Source organism: Pleurodeles waltl, chromosome 4_2 (genome assembly GCF_031143425.1).
Source record: "Pleurodeles waltl isolate 20211129_DDA chromosome 4_2, aPleWal1.hap1.20221129, whole genome shotgun sequence".
Lineage (NCBI taxonomy): Eukaryota > Metazoa > Chordata > Amphibia > Caudata > Salamandridae > Pleurodeles > Pleurodeles waltl.
In genome coordinates, this window is record NC_090443.1 from 159,457,874 (window position 1) to 159,482,559 (window position 24,686).

Consider the following 24,686-nt stretch of genomic DNA (forward strand, 5'->3'; position numbering starts at 1 on the left):
AAGGTGTTTTTTAAACAAACATTAAGCCTCCAGATGGTAAACTCTTCCCGGAGGAGATTGCGGCCTGAGTAAAGTTGACAAAACCAGAGTGGAACTGCGGAGACAGGGACCATGTCTCCTGATAAAGACAAATGACAAACCTATCAATGGACTGGTACCAATCTGGCCAGGAGAGTTTAGACGATTAGCCAGCAAGATTCCAGGAGACAAGCTTAGTACGGGGAGCCATAGAGCGCACTAATAGAAACAATAATAGGGGTTTCAAGCGTTGCGAGAATATGACCAGCAGTAGCAGTAAAAGCTGGGGAATTTGAAGAGACACTCGATTCCTCTAACCCTGTAGTAACCGATTCTCCACTGTTGGATATGGGAGGGGACGCTTCCTATGGGCTAAAGCTGCCATCTTTGGAAGTGGGAAACCAGGCTTGCATCTTGCTCTCCCCTAAAAAAATGCCTAAAACGGTACTGTATAAGATGGTTCTCTTGTAAAGCACTAATGCCTTTGGGCCACGTTTCTGCTTTCTAAAACTGCAAATAGATTGACTGGTAGTTAACAAGTATCTCCTGAAGGCAGGGTGAGGAATTTGATTTTGTGCTTAAGATTTGATGACCACACCATTGCTGAACTCAGTCACCAGCTTTTAGATGACTGCACACAGGCTGTATGTCGAATTCGGACTTCAAAATGCCATTTACAAAAAATTTAAGTACGAACTGGAAAACTGGAAGCAAATTACAAATTACTGCACAGGACTGTAATTGGAGCCATGAGAGGCTACTGAAATGGCTTCATGAAGCTTTTGAATGCTAGTAAAAGTGTCTGTGCCTCTTCGTTGACCCCCATGTGTCAGGCCATACTGGCAACACGGTTTAATTTCTAATTCCAGTTAGAGACAGGTCCACTTTCTCTAAACAATAAATACTGTATCAGCGTCTTACCGTTGGCTGTCCCGGAAAGAGTGACTTTCACTTATGTTCTGAGGGAAAGGAGGAGGCGAAGACGCTGCTTCTGAAAAACAAAGACATCCGAGAGAAGACATGGGTGGTGAAAGTAGAAAACCAAAATACTTTCTTTCAAATTCTGAATTAAGAAATCTCTCCAGGTGCGCTGTCATCTTTTGAACCAATCAGACTTGGAATCATTGTTGCTATGAATTTTTAAAGGAAAATCTGATTTACTCACTACGTCGTGCTGTACCCGAATAATTTTAACAATCAGTTGTACAAATTCCGAAAGTTTGCCTATAAGTGTAATCAAATCAACAAAACATTGCTGATGAATTCGGTGAATCCTCTCGGATATGTACAAAACCCTAAGCGCATCAGTCATTAGGACTTCATCGATGGCCACAATGCATAAGTTACGTTTTCTAATGCACTTACCAATATTTTCCCAAGAAAAGCATGTAATTCTAGATCTAGGCCGTTTAGGTCAAGAGCAGCAAATGTTAAAAATAATGGGGACTAGAGAATGGCGACATATTACAACTAAGACAGTTTAGTTACCATTTTTAATGTTCCGGTAGGTAAGACAATACAGCTAAAATAACTATTTTAAGGCTTTGTCAGAACATTGTTATTGTATTTCTGATCACCAGCACCACAAACTCGCCTCTCCTTATTCATTTTTTTCATTATTACACGGTTGTAAGAATGAATAGCTCCAACTATATTTGTTATCATTAGTTTAGAAGCACAAGTAATATTGATTCAACGCTGTGCATACCCTGCCATCTAGTGGTTTTGCGCAGAAAGCCTTTCATTTTCTCTAAAGTTAATTTTTTTGGTTGATCATCATGCAGAATGTAGGAGTGGGACAGCAGATTCGGTTAAGACGTCAACAGGAATTCCACAACGCGCTATCTCAGCAGGGACAGAAGGCATCAGCGGTGGCCGCCGCAAATCTCAAGGGGAGGGGGGGGGGGGGGGCTAAGGGGGGAGGCGAAACAGGTTGGGGGAAAGAAAATGATTACATTACAAAAAAAAAAAAAAACAGAAAAAAAAAACGTACCTGTTCCTGCCACCGCTTCGCTCCTATTCCAATGGTGGGGCTTCCAGAAGTCCCTATAACACTGACATAGGCTCCCCTTGCAATCCTGGTGCTGTTCTCATGCTATAGCTATCATGAAAGCAGCGTCCGGATTGGTCTGAGTGGCTTGGACTGCCACTTGTAGAGAGCCACCCGGGCTCTCCTGTTACGGGGACTAGGTTCCGCACGTGCTGACGTATGGCGGAACCGAGGTCTCGAAATAAAGTTGGGGCTGCGCTGACGCAGTTTCCCCTTAAGACATCAACCAGACTGCGTGTGCGTTATTTCTGTCCTGCAAGATTGCACCGGCCGTGCAATCTTACAATGGCGACGAGCAGGATTAATACTCCGCTTCGCTTCTAAATAAGGGTGTGCACGGTACAAACTAACAAAAAAAAAAAAAAGAGGAAGGCAACACCGTGACCGGTGGCAGGCGAAACACTTGGAGGTACACCGCCCGACTCCCCCACGGAGCTTTGCCGTGTCCTGAAAGGTGAGCGGCAACCAACCAAAGGAAAAAAAAAAGGGAAGCCCCGGCGCCCCGCAGTCTCGTGCCGCGTTCCACACAAGAAGTGTGAAGCCCTGCCGCGGCCCCTACAGCGTGACGCGATCAAGGTAAAAGAAGAAAAAAAAAAAAAAGCCCCAGAGGCAGCCTACCTCCAGCGCTCACAGCGAGGCAGCGTTTCTGCTGAGGGCGGCACAGTGGAGTCGGGCTGAGCGCGTTTGCACACGCGCGCGCCCCAGTGCCCAACCATGTGGCGCTCAGGCTGTGCTCCCCAGGGAGGGGAACGCAGCTGAAGAGCGAGAGGGGCCGGAGCCCCGTGGAAGAAAGAAGAAAGGGCAGGGCGCCCTGGTAGAAGAGGCAAGTGAGAGAAAAAAATAAAATGAAAGAAAAAAAAAGATTTTTTTTTTCTCTTCTCTTTTATGGAAAAAAAGAGGGGAAAGCAGTCTAAAAGGGACAACAACAAAAAAGCCAGAAAAGGGCAGAGAATGAGAGAAATAAAAAGCCCCTAGAAGAAAAAAAAAAAAAAAAAGAGAAGTGAACTCAAGGTAAAACAAAGAGGGAAGACAGAAGCAGGAACACTGAAGAAAAAAAAAAAACCCACTCCCTGAAAAAATAAAAATAAAAAATAAATAAGAGGCAGGGAAGAGAATACTCAACAGCAACAGCGCCCACATACCTAGGGGCATCATGAGTGCCCCATCACAAGAAAACCCCTAACGCCCCGCGCAAGCAGGACCAAGTGCTCACTCCTCAGTCACTGCGCTGCCCCCGTTCAGCCAGCTGGTGGATCCGGCCACAGCATCCCCAAGATGGCGGCTGTGGCTAAACCGATTAGAAAAATACTTTTGCGCCACTCGTGAGAAAGACAGGGCCGTGCGCAGATCTCATGTTGCTCATGGGGGGAGACGCACTGCAGGAGCTGTTTGATGCACTCCCAAACACAGGTGATAAGGCGGATTTCAATGCAGCAGTGGAAGCACTGAATAAGCATTTCGACCCACAGCTGTACTCAGACTTTGAACGTTTCAAACTTCAGCAGGCTCAGCAAACGGATGCTGAGTCAATGGATATGTTCTATGCACGGTTGAGAAAGCTAGCAAGCTTGTGCGTAGGCCTTAATCAACAGGAAGAGATTAGGGCACAAATCATTCAAGGATGCAGGTCGAACGCACTAAGGAAACTCATTCTACGCCAGCAAGGCATGCCCCTTGATGACATCCTGGTGTTGGCACGGTCACACGAATTATCAGCAGTGCGCGCAGATGCCATGGCGGCAGTTAGAGGACAATCACTGGCCGCTGCGTCAAATACGCGTCCAGTCCAGGTGAAGGAGGAGCAGGTAGAGGCCATCCAAACTCATCAACTTCCGGGACGAAAGGTGAACTCTGGCAGACAAAACGCACGCACCTGTGGAAGCTGTGGATATGATCACAAACCATCAATGGTGTGCCAAACATGCAGTAAATGCGGCAAAGATAACCACTTTGCCTAAGTATGCCGGTCTGGACAAGTATGGCAAGGGAACCGGAAAGCAAGGGATGCCAAAGTCAGAAGTGTGACTAAAGAAGTTGATGATTCTGATGACACCACCATTCAGAAGACCCCAGTCTTTGAAGAGGACGAAGATGAAGACATCTTTGTGATCTCGTTCACCGGTGGGAGGCAACAAAACAAACAACCTCCACCCATGAGCAACGTTCAGATCAACGGCAGTTCGGCAACAGTACTCATAGACACTGGAGCGTCAGTGAATGTGATGGGCGAGACTCTGTTCAGGCAGCTGACTCCAGCACCGTCGCTTACCCCAACTACCACTAGAATTTACAACTATGGGGGCAGGAAACCACTGCCTCTGAAGGGCACTGTGGAGGTGTCGGTGTCCAGTGGGCAAGCATCAATGCTGGCAAGATTCTACGTGGTGGCTGGTGATCGAGGCACACTGTTGGGCTGTCATACTGCGGAAGAGCTCGAATTGGTATTCTTTGCTAGACAAGTGTATGACTCCCACGCTGAACGTCTGGTTAACGAGTTTCCGCAGCTCTTTGAAGGCCTGGGGCGACTCAAAGGTAAAAGGGTTAAGCTACACATAGATCATAGAATTACGCCCGTGGCCGTCAGACACAGACGCGTTCCGTTTCACCTACGACCAGCAGTAGAGAAGGAACTACAGTTGCTGGAAGATCAGGGAGTGATTGAGAAGGTAGATGGGCCACACCATGGGTGTCGCCGCTGGTAATAGCACCGAAGCCTAAGCAACCTGGCGCTATCCGTATGTGCGTCAATATGCGTTTACCCAATAAGGCCATTAAAAGAGAGCGGCACATAACGCCTACAATGGACGACATCATAGCGGATCTGAATGGTGCCTAGTGGTTCTCGAAGTTAGATCTCAACGCTGGGTATCATCAGCTGGAGCCTGACAGTAGAAACATTACCACTTTTTCAACGCATGTGGGACTTAGGTGATACAAGAGACTAAGCTTCGGGGTATCCTCGGCCGCTGAAGTATTCCAAAATGTGATTAGTGAGACGCTATCAGGACTGCAGGGGGTGATCAATTTGAGCAACGATATCCTCATCTACTCCAAAACCCGTGAAGAACACCATCGACACCTAAGGGCTACACTGCAGAGGTTATCAGAGGCTGGACTAACACTCCACAAGAAGAAGTGTGCGTTTTATCAGACATCAGTAGAGTTTTTTGACTATGTGTTTTCAAAGGATGGTCTACAGGTGGACCCTCGAAAAGCAGATGCTATCGTCAAGCCCCAGTTCCGAAGAACACCACAGAAGTTAGAAGCTTCCTGGGTATGGCAACCTATTGTGGAAGGTTTATCCCACAGCTGGCAACCATGGCAGAACCTCTCAGGCAGCTCACGAAAACGGGGCATCGGTGGGAGTGGAGCCCGATGGCAGACAAGGCGTTTGCCGACATCAAGAATGCTCTACTGGATAAGTCAACGATGGCGTATTTTAACCCTCGCCGACGAACGGAGGTAGTGGTAGATGCGAGTCCAGTGGGGTTGGGTGCTGTTCTTCTCCAGGAACAGAACCCGCAGGAGTGGGTTCCGGTTGCGTATGCCAGTCGAGCATTGTCGTCGGTTGAAACACGATACGCCCAAATAGAACGAGAAGCTTTGGCGATTCGGTGGGCGTGCAAACATTTTCACCTGTATCTCTATGGCCAAGAATTTCAGGTGGTGACCGACACAAGCCTTTAGTCGCACTGTTTGCAGGTTGTCCTCGCCTGGCACCCCCCCGGATAGAACGATGGACTGTTCTCCTGCAACCGTACCGGTTTAATGTCATCTACCGCTCGGGAGTGAACAACCCGGCAGATTATTTGTCTCGTCACCCGTCGCTAACCACGCCCGAGGACGCCCAAGAGAAGGATGAAGAGAACACGGAGATATTAGTCAACATGGTGGTGAAGTCGGCATGCCCTAATGCCCTGAGTGTGGGAGATATTGTGGAGGCCACCAAGGGGGATTCAACGCTCACCCAGGTCAAAGAAGCACTGGATCACAGGAAATGGAAGCTCTTCCTGGAAAAGACTAACGTGGCTAATCATGAATGTAAGGCAGCAATGCAAGGAATGTGGAAGGTGTGAGATGAATTGTCTACAGATGGGCAAGGACTGATCCTGCGAGGAAGGAGAATTGTGCTGCCTCAGAGTTTATGGGCTAAAGTAGTGGAGCTGGCACATCAAGACCATCAAGGCACTGTGAAGACTAAAGCAAGGTTGCGGGCCAAGGTGTGGTTCCCTGGCATGGACAGGGAAGTGGACGAATTGGTGGGAAAATGCCATTCCTGTGTAATCACCTCAGGGGAGCCACCCTGCTGTCCCGTGGTCACTGAGCCAGCTAGTGTGAAGCCATGGACAAAAGTGAGCATGGACTTTGGGACCTTTCCGGATGGCCGGCTGTCTGTTGTCATAATTGACTCTTGCACCAAGTTTCCTGTTGTTGACGTCGTATCTTCCACGGCATTTGAGAATGTGAGGCCGGTGCTTCAGAAAACTTTTGCCATGTTTGGCCTTCCGGAGGAAGTTAGAACAGATAATGGCCCGCCTTTCCAAAGACAGGAGTTTCGGTCGTATCTTGATAGTTTGGCTATTCGTCATCGCAGGGTCATGCCCTATTGGCCACAGGCTAATGGGGATGTAGAAAGGTTTATGCGAACTCTAAACTGTGCTCTCAGAATAGGAGTTGATCAAAGAGAAGACAGTGAGAAATGTCTACAAGACTTCTTGAGTGCTTATCGCAAGACCCCTCATAGCACTACAGGGTGTGCCCCGGCTGCCCTGATGTTTAAAGTTCCGCCGCGGGATTACATCCCGTCTGGTCCTCAGTGGACACCACCGAGCTGGATGTTGAAGCCACTCAGCAGCGCAGAGAACGCACCAATCGGAAAGACACTGAACATAGGCGAGGTCGATACAGGGGTTTGCAGGAAGGAGATGTGGTTGTAGTGAAGAATCGCCGGCCAGGTGGGAAATTCCAAACTCCATTTGAGCCTGAACCGTGGCAGGTTGTCAGTGTCCGGGGCACCATGATAACAGCTGCTCGAGGCCGGCAGAGGGTAACCAGGAATGTATCACACTTCAGAAAGGCAGGGGTTGCGATCTCATCCGAGGAGGAGGCCGAGAGTGATGACTTGTTGTTTGAATCGCCGGCTGAGGAGTTGCAGGCCGAGGGAGCTCAGGTAGCGGCGCCCAGTGTACAACACTCTCCCGGTGAGTCACTTCCCAGAGGAGGACACTATCATCTATGCCCCAATCCGGTGCCGAACAGTCAGCTTCGAGCCTTTGTGTGTATCCTGGATCCCTGAAAGGTGCTGCTTCTGAGACTTTGGGTCTTTGCAGTTGTTCTGTGTCAAATCCTTTCTGTTTCAGTTTGTGTTTCTAGTTTTCTTGCATTTTCTCTTTTTTTCCTTTTCCTTCTGTGTGAAGTAAAACATGGGAGGGATGTAGAGAGCCACCCGGGCTCTCCTGTTGCGGGGACTAGGTTCTGCACGTGCTGACGTATGGCGGAACCGAGGTCTCGAAATAAAGTTGGGGCTGCGCTGACGCAGTTTCCCCTTAAGACATCAACCAGACTGGGTGTGCGTTATTTCTGTCCTGCAAGATTGCACCGCCCGTGCAATTTTACACCACTCCTGACGTCTGTGCAGTTTCTCTAACCCGGCTCTGCACCACACCTGGGTTGGAGAAATCTAAGTGCGCTTGCCAGTCTGGCCAGCCTAACACGACCGGCCAAACTGACCCGCGCACTTAGTGCACTCACTCCACTACTCCTCCTCTCCCCTCTCATGGCCCCAGGCCACCCCTCCCTGCACATGCTGGCTGGGCCTGCAGCTGAATAATAAAACAATAGTAAAATATTGTTTTATTTTTCAGCTACTGGCTCAGCCACTGGGGGTATGCTCCTTCGCCATTGTGAAGGAGCTGCCTGTGGAAGACATGTGCCACCTGTTAACAAAAGATGTTCGGCAGCCAGATATAACTCTGCAGTAAAGCAATGCACTCAAATCGCAACAGAACCACAGTGAGGGGGACCTCCTACCACATCATACTAGGCTATAATTTCCAGTGATGTTAGTGTGTCCTACGTCTGATATACAGCCAACATTGAGTGCACCATTGTTAGAGAAGTGGCCCTCCTATATAAAGTCCATTTACAAAGCCATCACAACCAGCGTCCCAATTTATCTTGCAGACAACCTCACCATCTTTAGTGGTTCTCAGTACACCATCAGCCAGGACACCATTTCTATTAAAGTACCCATGCACTAGAACATGCACTCTTATCAGGACAACCCCTGCACTGCTCCAAATTAGAAAACAGTTGGACTTGCCTCTTCAAAGAATGCTACATCATAATGCATTACCCTTTCACAAACCAGCTCCCTCTCGACTTGTGAACTTTAGGCTGGTCTTTGACCATGTACAGGGCTCTGAAGCACTTTGGCTAGGTTTGCGCTATAGAAATACCACATGCATATGTACAACTTCAATCCAGTACCCATCCACATTTAATTAGGACCCTCTCCTATTTTCATATTTGGATCATTGAGCACGGGTCTCTCTCGCCACTCTTGATACCAGCTTGGACTGTTTGGGATGGTTTCTTCAAGGACCTCTCAGGTTGGGCCTTTCAGTTATAAGCATCATGAAGGTAGAGTGTGGCTTTCACATGGTCATAGGACCTGCAGAGTGGCAGCTCTGAGGGCTCTATGCTAGTTGCAGTACTGTGACTAATAAGGAATGCCTGCTCCTCAATGTCTGTTTCAAATGTAGGCGGACTCAGCCCTGTGCCGGAGTAGGGAGTACATAAATAAATCACTGCAAATACATCCTCTGTCATTTTACAGCTGGGAGGTGGTTGGAAACAATCATTTTTAGCTTAGGTCGTTGATGTGGGCTGTGTGTGGAGGTGGATGGTGGGAGGCTGGTGTTTTCTCTCAATGGCTTGACCCAGAGGGTTATCTGGTATGTTTCTTCATCCAACCTTGATCTCTCCATTGATCTTCTGAGGTCCTCATAAAGGATAGTTTCAGAGGTGGTAACTGCTTAGTAATAAACCTGTATTTCTCTCGTGAAGAGAAGTGCCACACACTGCTTTCAAAGGTTTTCAGATCAATCAGAACTCTGGGGTTCACCCACAGTATAGTGCTAGAGGCTTTGTGCAGGATGGGCTGTGCCGTTGCTGTGGCTCAAACAGCTAGACGTAAGAAGGTATTTTGTTGGCTTGGCCCTTCATTCTGAAAGGTTTATTCTTGACTAGATGTGTTTGTTTCATGAAGAGCAACAGCAGAGGGTGCTTTCCTTCTGTAAGCTAATTTATTAAGGCTTCTATGACTACAGAACCTGGTTTTCTCCTGGCACCAACGATCCTAGTTCTAACATCACTGTTGACCCTCAGGAGGAAGACAAAGGCCCGAATACTTCAAATGTGAAAATAACTCGGACTATCCTTTTCCGAGACAGCCTATCGTGTCTCCCTGTAAAATAAGATGCCTAATAACGTTTTGTGGCAAGCACTTGCCTCGGTTCACTGACCCTGCTATCAGGGGGTTGTATTTGGAAACTAGAAGTTGACAGGATAGGAAATAAGGGCAGCTGGTATTCTCTGCTGGCCTTCCGAAGCTTTCTTTCAGATGGAGCCCCAACACTGAAAGTGATATCCATATCCCAGAGGCTTTCGTCTCTGCTAGAGTTGCTGGCCTGAGGAGAAACGGTTAGGGAAGCAGACTAGATCACAGCCTCCGGGTTGTAGGTAGTTGGATTGGTAATTTGCCTCTCTTTTTTCAGACTTTCTTCCACTGTGGGCTGGTCAAGCGCCTGCGTCTCATGGTGGGGTGAGCAAAGTGATTGTGTAGTCCTCTTCCAGAATTTTTGGACATTAGCCTCTTTAGTTTGGATGGCTCCTGTATTTATTCCCAGTGTATCATGGTCCTCTGCTGTTGTCTCAGAGCAGTATCTCTTGAATTTGGCTGGCTTTGGTACTCTGTGACTTCATATTCCATGGTTACCTTTGTGACCAAGTCTGAGGTGCTGTGATCTTGGTGATGATCTAGCAAGGCACAGCTTCAGTTCAAGCATGGTTTCCCTTGTGATTCCAGTTAAGGTACTGAAATTATGAAGGAAAACCCAAGACCAGTAAGGCATCACTATTCAGCATGCTACAATTGCTTGCATACTGTCATTAACACTGGTGTTCCAAGAGCACCAATATTTAATTTCAATAAGATAACCATGTTTTCTCGTTAAGACACTTAACTCTCCTTGGCTAGCAAAGATGAGCAGTCAAGGTTACAAAGAGGTGGAAGGGTAGAAAAACAGATGTAGCATGATAGTAAGAGCTCTATTACTTCATTATCCAGCAATTGCTCTATCTTCAAATAAGAATAAGCCTACCAACTAATGAAACCAACATATATATCAAAACAAGAGGTTGCTAGAGATACAGCATCAACCATTTTATAGTCTTTATACTTAAGGAACCAGATTGTCAATAAAACCTATTTTTGTCGGGACTATAGTCTTTGGCATGGTTTGATAAAGGTCTTCCACCATATCTTTCTACAGTTGTAAGTGACCAAGTACATTTTAATAAACCAGCAGTGGTGGCTGGTGACATTTGAAAGTGGTGGGGCATAAACGTTGGGTATGACTTATGTAGCGAGTGAAGCGAGCAAGCCTAATGGACCAATGTGGGTGCCAGGATAGGTCCTCCTCCCAAGAAAAAAATGGAAAAAGATGGACAAGTGGTGTATTTGAAAGCAAATGAATTTAGTGAGAAAGCAAGGTTTTTAAAGCAGTGCAAATGTACAGCATTGAAATATTAAAAACATTAAAAACTGCCCAATATCATACTGCAATAATAAGTTCAACAGTTATTTTAATGTGCAAATTGTACAGCGTGACAACTTCAGGTCCTTTAAAGTGTGTGCTTGTCCAGTGTCTTGCACTGCATGTGGCATCAAATTTGGAAGAAAAGGTACTGGGAAGCACCCACTGCTGCTGGTTGCAATCAGTCATACAGAAAGATGTGCAGACAGGTCTTTAAGTGGGATGAAAAAAGTGGGGGCTCTCTAAAAGGGACATGTAAAATAAGTTTCTGTGAACCCATTAGTGCGCCAGGAGTACACGCATTGGTAGACAAATTAGTTTTGCCACACTGTAACAACTCACGACTTTCATTAAACAATCGTACAGACACCCTTCACAACTCATTGACTTTATACATCTACCTGGAATGACGATTATAGTGCTGCGTGTCAGAGTGTGACGGACAGAGGAAGCACAGTTGATGCCCGGGCATTCAAACTGTGCAAGTGCGAGTAGCTGGATCAGGAAATCGCCCTCCAACCCAGAAATAGTTGTTGTACATGGACGGTGGTGCTCCCCCGAATGCCCCCCCCTCCCCAGGTTGAGGAGCTGAGGTGGAGGCGTGGCTGTATTGCACCACAACTTGATTCTCAAAGCACCAGAAATGCTGAAAACCTGAAAACGGAGGTCTCCCCCACGATACAGAGGGCAGAGTCCCGAATCAGCCGGAAAGGCCGTAGTGGGGTCTTCTCCAGCACGCTGTGATGCGACGTGACCCAAAACTGCCCTGAAACAGAGGTGTGGAGCCAGTGAGGGCCCGCAGAGTTGGGGGGCCTTTGTGGAGTCCTGGCCTCTCCTATTGGCCCTTCAAGAGACCAGAAATAGGGGCCGAAGTGTGGCCTGGCATTTGGGGTGGTGATTGACGGCAGCAAAAGGGGTGGTATTTTCAGAAATTGGAGTTTAAAAACCCAGGAGCTCTGAAAACTGTAGCGATGGAGTCTTTAGTGTGGCGTAGCCCCTTGGAGGCCAGTGATTGAGTAGGAGCCAGGTCTCTTTTCCATCAGGCTGGGCTAGCTGGTGAAGAAGGTGGTGGCTGAAGGGGATTTACCTTGTTTGCTTTGACCGAACTGCAAGTCATTTGCGTTATTCCTTTCGGGCCCTCAGAGGGAGTAAATTTAACGATGACCATGTAGAAGCTGCGTTCAGGCCGCCTGCTCTTACAGAGATCATGCTCAAAAACCAACTCCAATCCTCTACGGAACAAGGAAAATCCTGTACTCCTGTTGAAGGGTCAGATGCAGAAGCAATTATTTACCTTCTGGGGAAAAGAGAACACCTTATCACAGGAAACAAAACAGAGAAGCCCTCTCCGTCACAACTCCGGACATAGAGCCTCCTAAGGGGCCTCCAAGGGAGCCCTCAAGAGAATCAGATCAGGCAGAAGTAAGCCAGAAAAGAGGAGTTAAGGACCAGGAACAGGGCTACTCGATGCCCTCCATGGAGAATGTAGAGAATGTTCGGCCTGCTCGCATTTCCCAGAATCTGTCTGGGCCACAGCCTTGTCCCTCCTCTCCCTCCACATTCGCCTGGTCAGCCAGTCCTTATCCACTAGCTGACATGGCACTCAAAAGTCCCCAGGAAAGAGGTGCCATTTCATCAACAGCGTTCACAGCTATTGGGCCTAAAGACTTTACGCTGCCGGATTTGGATCCAGATTTATATCAGAGATATGGTCTCCAGGATAATGATCCCTCGGCTCCTCTTGAGGATTCCAGGACCAAGTACTTACTGATGTCAACTGGCTTGCAGCTATTTAATAGTACACTCTATCTAAAATATTTTTTTATACCCCAACTTTCATCTGTGGGTGACACCTGTTTTCGAAGTAAGTGGTATTCAGCCTATTCAACCTACGTAATCAGAGGTTAGGCTCTCAGCCTCTTTGTTTAACCTAGAAAACCTTCTCTCATCAATCTTAAAGCTGCTGGAGAAATTTGTAGGCGGCTCAGATTGCACCCTCAACTCTGTGCCAGCAATTTTAATGGAGTTGACTAAAGATGTTGGCACTGTCGAGGTAAAACCTGTTCGCCCCAAGGGCCGAGGCACATCATTATTTCTTATTTTCACCGGTGTGCCTCATGGTTAGAATAGACCCTGAGCACGTGTGCCACAACATATTCTAAAAAACTCTGAATTTTACTGTACACTTAGCATGCTTTAGCAGATTTACACGCTGGTGGTTTTCTGACTTCATCTAGCCATAGAGCGTACACTGAGTGTTCAACTAGTTGGAATTGCACACCTTTGACTTGTTCTTCTTTTCAAATGCTCTTTAGCTTACATCTATTTGTTTTATCACTAGGCAATGTTGTCCCTTTGTAGTCCTGATGAGGACCAGAATTAAAGGGGCCGAAACGCGTCAACACCTTTTGGATTGTGGCCAGGTTGGGTAGAAATCATATTTTGATTCTTCAGAAGTACATCATACAAGTGCAAAGAATCCCAGGAAGTAATTTGGTCTGGGCACAGCATTTGTTGGTAGAATTTACCACAACCATCGCTTTTAAGTGGATAATGTCTTTTAGGTATTTTACATACCACCACCTCTAATAGAGGAAAATTAGTTGGGACAATTTCTCATTTTATACACTGTGTATTTTTTGTTATTTTGGACCACATGTAGTGAATGTTTTGTATATCCACACATATTGTATAATTGGTTACGTTGTGTAAATGTTACTCGTGATATTATATTTTGGTGTAATTGAAATGATTGGTTTCTATGTTTGTTTCCTTTCGTCCTGCATAAATATATACAAATAAATAAAACAGAGAAATTATTTTACAGAGAAAGTATTTATCACTTCTCTTGTTAGAAAATGGAGTAATTTTTCCTGGCCTTGTGACCAATTTTGTACCTCTATTTGTTTCCTTACGCAGGTCAGGTTGGGTATTTTGGGGTAAACCTCTTCCTTTTCACAAACAAAGATAAAAAGGGGGCAGTAATCTTAGACTCTTTTCGGACTTGTGCTGCTTCTCCGCAACTTTTTAAAGATCAGCGGTCCTCTAACGTGACCTCTAGGAAGCCCCAGAGGGCGTGCCCGTGTGAGGATGTGAGTACGCAAGCTGGTAAACCTCAATGCAGTGGACCCAGTGCCTGACAGTTCTGTGAATTTTATTTTATTTATCTTTGATACTCCAACGTCGAAGGGCAATCAATTTGTAAAGTCCATTCAGCCCACACTGAAGGTAATCTCAATCTTTGAAAAATCTTCTAACCAAAAGAGTGGGCCCACAGAATTTTCTCCTGTATTATCCTTGGGAGATGGAATTAAGAAGGGAAATAATGCTAATGGTGGGAAAAGAACCAAAAGACTGAAGAAATTAAATTGACTGATTAGCAAGAAAGGCAGAAGGAAAGTACTCTTTCCTGATGCGATAACTTCCCCCTCAAAACACGTATAGAGCCACATATGAAATCATCTGATTTGTTTCCACAGCGAAGGCCCAGTGTTTCTAGAAGGGAGTATGGAAGTGAGCATAAAATGGACTTTTCTAGCATTCCAGTGCTGAACCCAACAGCCTCGCCTTACTTGCCTCCTAGACTGGTGGTCGACCCTAATGATATCATCTCTTCATCCAGGGAAAGAGCTCTTTTAACAGGTCATAATGTGGATTCCCTGATAACAGACTTTCTACCTAACTTTAATGCAGACTTAATCCTGAATAGATCCACTCTGCTGAGATGTTTCTCGGAATCTAGTTCATTGAAACTTATTTCAAGCCATGACATTGACCTAGTTTCCCTATTGGCGACTAATGCAGGATTTAGGGCTAGGATCACCTTCCATTCCTCGCGCTCGGCAAACGTGGTCCTTTTAAATGCAGATGTTTTGCGGTGTCATGGGATTGATGTTGTTCCTTTTTTGTCTCACACTGTTTTCTGTGGGGATAAAGCAGCAAATCAGGAGCTTAATAGGCCCTTATCCACTGACCATTTTAAATGTACTGAACATTCTGCGTTTAGATCAAGAATAGTACTACAGGTTCTTACAGTCTCCCTAACAGGGAACGATAGGAAAGTGTTACTGCAGGAATTACAATCTGTTCCCAATCAATTAGCCACTAATGTTCAGGAGGATTGGGGTTGGCTTCCGGGTGCCCTTTCCCAAGAGCGGGGCTCCAGGGTTCTGCTCCATCCTTCTTCCTAATAGAGGATTAAAAATGATTTCCTGGAATGCAGCAGGGGTAAAATTTTGCAGGGAAAAATGTTCCTACTTTAACTCATTTAATCCGGATTTAATTTGTCTTCAGGAAAATTGGTCAGATACAGACATATTATGGGATGACTACTTTGTTATCGATTATAAGGCCACTTCGTCGCTTAGGGGGCGTGCTAATGGGGGCGGGTAGCTTGTCTATTGTCCAATACACTTAAATGGGATTACACCTGTTGTAAAGACCCCAGTAACCTCTTCATGGCCTTAACCTTTCAACTGCATAATACTGCGTGAAGCTCCACGCCACTGCTATTAGTTAATGCTTATGTTCCTCCTGAAGCAGCCTATTATTCTCTGTTACAAATGGTTTTTGCCTTTCTCGAGGATGCCCTAAACAACAAGTTTCCTCCATCTATAGCACTAGCGGGAGACGTAACCTGCAAAATTTGCAACTATGCCTTATGTCAAATGCGTGAAGCAGAGAGAGAAACTGTTCTTCGAATCCCAGCTTGCGTTTTCCCCCTTCAATTAAAACTAACAAAACAGGGAAACTTCTCCTCAGCCTTCTTGAAAAAAACTATTGAATTATTGCTAATGGAAGGTCTCTTTCTGATTCTCCAGCTTCTTTTACACATATATCTTTTTGGGGAAAGGCCATTTTAGATTACTTTGTGTTTGGATATTCTTCCTATTGTTTATTGGAAGATTTAAGGATTATAAGCACCCCTACAGCAACAATAATCTGCTTTATATTACTGTCGAAACAAACATACCATTAAATCTGGTGGGTTTACTCAGAGTTTTGATAAAAAGACAGGGAGGACTCAGTGGAATTTTAAAAGGGTTGCAGGCGTATCCGTATGCTAGTACCTGTGGTTGCTGATCTGATCAGTTGGAAGGGGTTGCAACTGCAACATTTCTCTAAATTTATGAAGCAGTTGTTAGTTAACACCCCGTCTGGAGAGCAAAAAAAAAAAAAAAAAAGAACGCCCGGAAAACGATTCCCCGTAATCTGCATGATCTAAATAGGAAAATAACTTGGTCAGATCCCAGTATTAACTTATTCTGAGAAAAGTAAAGTTAGGTTTGCTCTGATAAAAAGGAGAAAGAGGCAGTTGATGGCTCGCCTCGCAAAAGAATCTGGGGAAAGGCTCTGGATTCAACTCCGGGAAGCAGCAACTAAGGGCCAGGTAAGGCGCTTTTGGGCATTGGTGGGTGAAGGCTGCAGGTCTAGAATCCGTCCATGACCGGTTGCTGTTGCTGAATCCCGCTGGTCTGAATTTATCGCCTTCCTGTATGCCTCAAATGGGGTTGAACCATTTCGGACCCCTGAAAGTACAGGGACGCGCTCTTTTTTCCCTTCCTCAATAAAAGAGATACATCTTGCTATTCGTTCAATGTGCTCCTCTGCTGCAATGGGTTCTGATGAACTTCCCATATCAGTAACAAAACAAGACAGTAGCTCTTGGAGTAAGATCTTATATGTGGTCTTTAGAAGATTTTACCTCTCCAGACAAATACCTCCCTCCAGGGTTGGTAGTATCATTGTACCCTTATTTAAAACGGGCAACTGAAACTGTCCTGCCAAATATCTGCAGATTGCCCTCTTGGACGCAGTGGGAAAAACTTTCACCAAATGTCTGCTTTCCAGAGTTATGTCTTGGGCAGAGTACAACAACATCATCCCCCTGGAACAATATGGATTTAGGCGCAATCATAGTACTCTGGACAACATCGCCGGGTTACAAATTAGTATACGCCGCCTTCATTGATTTTTCCACTGCTTTTGATAAAGTAGCAAAAGATCTATTATGGGCAAAACTGACCAGTATGAGGATTCCCCTATCCCTCCTAGAGTTAATCATAGCAATACTTGCAGAATTCTTCTGGGGGGTGATAGAGGTTTATTCCATAAGATATCAACCTCAAATGGGTTAAAGCAGGGTTGCCTACTGGCGCCCTTGCTTTTTTTTCCCCTATACATATCAGACCTTCCCTCCTCCCTGGCTCAGAGCAAGGAATTTCCCCCGCAATTAGGTGGGTCCCCAATATACTGTATTGTCTGTTATACGCTGACATTATAATTTTCAATTTAACCCCTAAAGGTCTACAGAATCACCTTCAGCGTTTATCCAAATATTCTGACTCCCACTACTTGAAGAGCAATGTCTTAAAAAGTAAGGTTCTCTACTTCCTGGGGCGGGGGGGGGGGGGGGGAGGGAATATGACTTTTCCCGATTTCCATTTGACATAGGGAAAGCAAAAAATTGAAATTGTGAAATCATACCCCTTTTTAGGGAAAATAGTTAGCGGGAACCTTAGTGATGTTGCTCACAATGCCTCAAATAAATCAAAGGCCGAATATCAGGTAACAGGCTTAGGGGCCCTTTATACAGCCACTGGGAGAAGGCATTTTCTATACCTTATCAGCATATCGAGCCAAAATTCCTGTATCTCTGCTATATGGGGGTGGAATTTACAGATCTCCAAATGGGGGTTCCTGAGCCGGTCAGAAGGAAAAAGTCTCAGAAAACTCATGTCAGTTAACACAGCTTTCCCAGTGACGGCCTTAAGGTTGGAAATGGGGCTTCGAAGTGCGTATGTTCAAGGATTAGCAGGGTTACTCATTTGGCCACTTCACTTATAAAGAGTGATGAAAACATCCTAAGATCAATATTAAATAACTTTTTTCAGAAAATAGTAAGGCCAAATATGCCTTTTGTAAAAACATTTTTATGCTCTTGAAAGGTTGGAGCTGGATCGCAGCTTGGTCCTGGAATTATCTCCATTACATTTGAAAGTTAATTTGAAGCAGGTAACCTGGGCATTGAGTTTTCGTTTAGATCTTTAGAGATGTAAAAAAAAAAAAAAAAAATAGTTATTTCATGAATTTAGCAAACCCTCTAGCAATAACAAAATCATAACCCTATTTTACATGGAATATTCCACATAGACTTAGTCGTTTTTGGATGCTGCTTCACCAGGGCTTGCTCCCTTTGAATGTTCCGTGCCATTTCACCAGTAGCACAGAGTGTAATTTTTGTCTGACTGAATCCCAAGATCTAATTCACATATTATTTGTCTGCCCATCATTAGCTTCATTTCGGCGCAAATGGCTAAAACCAATTTGTCTTCAGCTCTCTTTGTTGTCTGCGCCGGAGTTCCTTCGAGCCTTGTATGATACACCCAATAAAATATTCAGTTTTAGAATTTTTATATGTTTTTTATATTTATTCTAAGATTATACGCTGACTAGCAAGTTGTATGTTAAGGTCAAACAATATAATTGGTGTTTTAATTTGCATGTAATAACTCCTCATGCGTGGCTGAGGAAGCAAAGCACCTCAGTTATGAAGCATGTAAGGAAGAATTGAGTCTGGCCCATGAATTTTCATCCTCTGTGAACATCTTTATAGTTGCAGTATTATGGTCTGGTGGGTAGTGTTTTAGACTGTCCGTGTCCGTATTTATTGTATTCCACTGTTTTATTTATAGTGTTCTATCTATACTCTGGCACTCGGCACTTTTAGGTTAAATATGGTTGGTAATGAGCTTAAATAGTCTAAACACTTGCATGTACTGATATTCTAATTGCACTGATGCAAGCAATGCACTATTTTTACCTTTTGTATTTTGACAAGAGCATTGTAGTGTGTTACTATAAGTTTGGAAAAATATTACTGAGCATTTTTACACAGCCTTCTATTGTATAAATTTTAATTGTGTCCAACTAGATTTTAGGTGTAAAGAGAGGCAGCAACAAAAGTATTGCTGTAATGTTTATTTTTATGCGGACCTCAATCGAGTTCGAAATCATAAATAAATAAAATTGAGTGCCACCCAACCTGTATTCTGGTTACTCTCTGTGACGTAATTTCATCCAGAAATAGAACACAATAACGGTCATAGACCTAAAACTTGTCAGTCATATGGGCTTTGTCAATGGTTATCTGTTTAAAATAAATGAGTAACCCCAATGGTTTGTTATAAATAATTAACATTGGAAATGATTCAATTCTGAAATTGAGAGACTACAAATTAAATATCATTGAGGCCTAAGGAAGGAGTGAGGCCTTCAGTTATGTGTGCTTTATGTTAGATATGTATGCCCTTTTTCTCTGCACATCTCAGCCATCTGCATGTTTGCAACCTCCTTTCTTTCCTTTTCAGCACTCTTTTCACTCTCGTCTGAATGCACTTCCTTGCATCACCCTCATTTTACCATCTTAAACACACTGCACTCATACACATTTAAGCACTCTATTTCCTTTTGCTTTCACCTTCTAAATATGTTTACCTCTTTGCACACATTTACACTGAATTTCAATTGTAACTGGAATATATGACCTTTGTTCTGTGTGGTCTGCAGAGGCGCCAAACAACTGATGGGCAACTGTGCTTTGCTGGCTTCAGCCTCAACGCAAGCATGCTCAATCAAAGCATTTCCTAAACCCATGGCACAAGTCAAAGTATGCACTATTGAAGAATAAAACAAATTACAGAAACACAGCAAGATGAAACATTTAACTCTTGGGGAATGCAACATTAAGTAAAACATGAAAAAAGAGAGGAACAAAATCATTGACACACAACCTAAATATTTTTAACATTTATTGTTTGCAAATCAAGCCATGTTTTTGAAATTAATGTTAAGGGCATGAAGAAAGGGGCCAGTTTTAACACCAACTGCCTTTCCTGTAAGCACATATTTCTCACTTTGAGCTTGACTGGGATATTTGGATAAACTTTGCAAGGGAAAACAGAACCTTGCTCGTCTTTTGGGAAAATTCTGCAGGGGAACAAATATAGCAGCTTCACTTATGAAAGGGCTAGTGATCAATAGCCGGGGCCTGGGGTGTCACAGTGGGGAGGTTAATGTGACAATGGGTCACAGCTCAATATAAATAACTCAAAATTAGCATTATTAACACTTACTATTACCGAAGACAAGGCACCAAGTTACACATGTTTGCATTCACTCCTACTGTGTGACGAATGGGAAAGGGTGGGATCTATGTCTGGGAATGACAGATGACTGCTCTCACGGAGGGATGAAGACTCAAACACCCGAAATCATGATGCTAAAAGCACCACTGGCCTACAGAGGATACCTACATAGACAGCAATGAAAATGAAGGGCTTTAGAAAGCTAAGCCCTGCATCGTGAGTCAACGTGCAGAAGAGTTGATTTACTGCCTGGCTTCTGTCTCCTAATTCAAAACAGGGTAGGCAGGCAGGCAGCCTAGGAATGACAGCTCAGAGTTAAATACATCGATTTGTTTAGAGATACGATTGTATCACCAAACAAATCGATCTATTTAAGATTGTAAATGTGCAGGAATTTCAGGGGCGCTGCCCCTTAGCTCTAAAGGAGAAACCACCCCTTAACCTAGTGTTAATTGAGCATTTCTAGCTGTTGCTACAGGTAGGTAATATGCAGATGGGGCCTACTACAGATTTACAACGAATGTGTGCCTTATAAAGCAGCATCTAGCCTTCAATCAGGAGGGCAGGAAGGTTGAGTAGATGCAAATAAATGTGAACACCTTCCGTCCTACTTGGAGCTGCTTTTGTGATTGGACATGTATGCAACAGAATCTTGTGAATGTGTGCTCTGAAGAGCATGCTGGAACTGCACAAATGACCATTGTCTAAAAAATTTCTATGTAAGCTAAGAAAGCTCCTTTTGTCTGAATCAACTAAGTTGTAGGTCTTACAGTCAAGGTTTTTCATGATAATTGCTCTTTTCTATTCAATGAAATGCATGACTGCTCCACCAATACCAAATGTGTACAGTGTTCTTTCTGCTATAGGCAGATACATGGAAAGCAGATTAATAGGATTATCAGATAAATCTTTCAGCAAAGTTTGATTTTGCACTCATGGCTACTCTATCTTCAGATGGGTTTCTTCTAATACCAATGCCTGAATGTCTCTCACTATGCACCAATATGGGAACGCTCAGAATGCATTTTTTAATCATTAAATGCTTTAATAGATCTTTATGCATTGGTTCCAACAGTGGAAAAATTAATGTGCTTAAAACAATTGTAAGATTCCAGTTTTGTGTTGCTACTGTATCCAGAGGATACAATATCTTGAACTTTTTCAAGAATATTTTAATGAGTAGCAATGGAAAACTAAGCATTCATTCATTCAAATGGCAGCCTTTGTGGTCCCTGCATGCATTCCCAAACAGCCTATGAATAAACCATTAATCAATGTGTAGTTAGGCTTGCTATCTTTCAAATTTATAAGGTATTGTACCTCGAACCATCAAAATCTTGTCCCTTTTGTGATAGTTTTGTATAACCTCATGCAAGGCATGTTTTCCTTTGAACAGCAAAGCACTCAAGAGGTGTGCCTATCAATTACCCTTTTAAGATGTCTAAACATTTCACAGGATGGCGCAAGTCACTAGTCTACAACCTCAAAAGCAATGTTCGGGTTCTTTGTACCACGGTCTTCTATTCTTCATTGTGAATAAGTGTGTGATTGGTGCCATCTTCCTCCAGCTCTATTATGACATTCATCAGATAGAAATACCATGACTGTCTTGCCCATTGTGGCTTCATTATAATAAACATTTAAGTAATGCACTTCCAGGAAACCAGAAGAAGTGGAATTGGTGGAAAAGCATATGCCGATTTCCTTTTCCGGTTGATGGATAGAACGTTCCCCTGTAGAATGTGGGTATATGGAAGCAAAATCTTCATGTTTCTGTTTGAAGAGAAAGAGTCTATAGAAGGTGTTACCCACTTCAAACATTTTGTGCACCACTTCTTAATTTATCTCCGACATGTGTGAATTTATTGTATTTCTACTTAAATTGTTTGCCACAGTGATTTATTTTCCTGGCAGGTGGTGTGCTACCAATACAATGGTGTTCAGAATTACCCCATTCCAAATCGCCTCTATTAAATAGGACATCGGGTAGAAGTTTGTCCCTTCCATCCCAAGTTGATTTCAAACATAGGGGTCCTCTCTGTCTGTATATTTATTATTGTTCACTTTGTCTGGCTTTGGAAGGATTTCAACACTAGGCGTACCATTTTCATTTCTATCAAGATGACAAGATTCACTGTGTCTTCTACAGAACACACCTGCTCTCCTGTAGTTTAATGGGATGCTCCTACTACCCTCTGCGTGAGCTATTTCTTTTTCAGCACATTAGAGACTAGTGATGTCAGTGTGCATCCTATCAAGTCACTTTAGGTCCATCAATCATTGCAATTATATCTCTACCTTGTGAATGAACATTAAAACTATGTAGCAATGTTATTGATACAAATGCATGACTTGCTACTTGAAATATGCTGCCCCCAGTGAGGCATATTTTATGTCAAAGGTTAGAGTTGTAAACTGATATTTTTCCTGCACTACAAACCAGCTATTTTTGATGACCTTGGTGCACAGAAATATGAAAATATGCATACCTGAGGCAGAATGTAATAGATGTTTCTTCTGTTCAAGAGGTGGAGTCTTTTACACTTTTTTGACGTAGCAGTTGAGCAGAATAAGTAGAGTAATAGCTAGTGTGGTACCAGAATATTGTTGTCAGAATATCATTTGACAACTACTGTGCCCTAAAATTGTGCTTACAGAATGATCACCCCATTGGAGTTCACAGAAAATCTACTGAGATGATAAATAATATGTAGGGCATTTATAATCGAGTACTTTTTTGTACAAGATTCTCTGTCATAAAACTCTATTGGTCGCTGTGTGAAGTCCACTTTATCAGGAAATAAACTCTACACACTTCTTGGTTCCCCCCTCCCCTTTGTACTTCCTCTGATTATCTTTTCCAGAGAAAGGATTCTACCACCTCTAGAAATAGAGGTACATGAGCTATCTTCATAGTCGTCTTACTTAATTTTATATTTGGTGGACTATGAAATAACTCTCCATTACATCCAAATTTACAGAGCTGATTTTTGCACCCTTTTTGTTGGTAACACTCAGTCTTCCCCGGCCCTTCAGTGTTAGATGGTCCGAGGCTGAATGGTATTGTCGCCTGGCGTTATTGGTAGAATCTTTCTGATTTTCCCCTCTCCTATTTGGTTACCATTGTGTTTGGTTACCCTACCAATTGGTATTAGTTGCTTGTCTTTTGGTGTTTGTGTACAATTTGGGGTTTGCTTCTGGTTATACATACTGCCCATAAAGATGTCACCTCAGAGGCCTTTTCATTTAATTTTAAGTACCCCTCATTTCTTAGATTCAACAGCCCTTTTGGTTTTATCTTTTTTCATATTTTTTTTTTTTTATTAACTGTGGTTAAACACAAATGTTCATCATCCATTGTATAATCAATAGTATTAGAATGTACATCTTGTTTGAAATTTTGCATTGTAAATCATGTAAATTCAACTACACTTGGGCTTTATCAGACACTTCTAAAGATAATTTCATGTAATAACTGGTTATGGCTTTTCCCTCTTGAACAATGGTTTTGAATCTGTCTTTGCTTCTGGAATAGAATGTCCTACATCACCTGCCATTGGTGGTGCCCATACCTGCTCAACAATACTAAGGAGTTTGCTCTCCACCATTATGTTATAGCAACCTTCTCCATCTTCTGTCCCACCACAACTAGGCATCAGCTCCCTTTGTCAACTGGTGCTCTGGATGATGAGGATTGGTTTTGAGATCAGGCTCAACATTACTACATTTAGGATCCTGGCTATGCTCTATATTTATTCTACATTCTCTAGGTCATTGGCCTGGCTGTTCTGGATTGCTAAACATCTGCTTCCTCTGCTGATCCCCTCTAGGTAACATGAGTTAACATTGATTTCTCCTTAGCAGAAGAATAAATGTTAGCAGAAGAAACACAAATCTTCTGGTTCTTCTTTCAGCTGAAACCCCTTTGTTGCAGATGCCCTATTTGCAGTCACAAGTTATTAGAAGGATCAACGTTAGTGTTACAAGTACTACTGCATCCATCTACAGGCAAGACACAATATTGAGACATTTCTCCTCAAGAAAATTCCAAACTAAGGTCAGATTTATAATCTGGCTGATGGCCTGTTTCGCCGATAGGGCCGCGGAGTAAATTACTCTGTCGCCCTGAAGAAGATACATTCAGACAGATTAAGAAATTACCACTAAACAGGCAGTCATTTCTTAAAGCACTACCACGAACTGCCATTGTGGCGGTTCTTATCAATGCTTTTTGTGGTTTGGTGCATGGCTCTGTCAACATGGCAGGGCCCTGCACCAATCTGTTTTCTTTTTTGTTTTCAAAAAGAAAATCTGTAAGTGAGATATTTTTTTTTTTTTTTTAACTAAAAAAGAAAATGCTTCCCTCTCCATTTGTCAGTTTTCACTGCCCCTTACTGAGGGAGTGAAAACTGGCCTCTATTTTCGCCAATCTAAATTAGTTGGGTGGAGTTAGAGGTCTGTCTCTCATGGCCCTTGTGCCACCAGGCCATCATAGAGGGTTAAATAATCATGGCACAAACATGGAAAATTCTGCTGTGAATAAACCAAGGAGCCACCCACATCTAAATTTGGCAGGCGGACCACTATGTTGGTGGTAAGCATAGTCTGTTGCCACTGTAATGGAGTATGCCACAGATCAATCAGGCCCTAAAT

At 43.7% G+C, this 24,686-nt stretch overlaps 1 protein-coding gene across 2 annotated transcripts in view; it reads right to left on the reverse strand.

Annotated features, from left to right (window-relative positions):
* The window catches only part of GTSF1 (gametocyte specific factor 1), a 795,979-nt gene that overhangs the window by 389,107 nt on the left and 382,186 nt on the right, over positions 1–24,686 (reverse strand). For both annotated transcript variants that reach the window (XM_069231025.1, XM_069231026.1), the window contains exon 11: positions 940–1,009. In XM_069231025.1, coding sequence (XP_069087126.1) covers positions 940–1,009 — 70 coding nt within the window. The remainder of the gene's footprint in view (positions 1–939; positions 1,010–24,686) is intronic.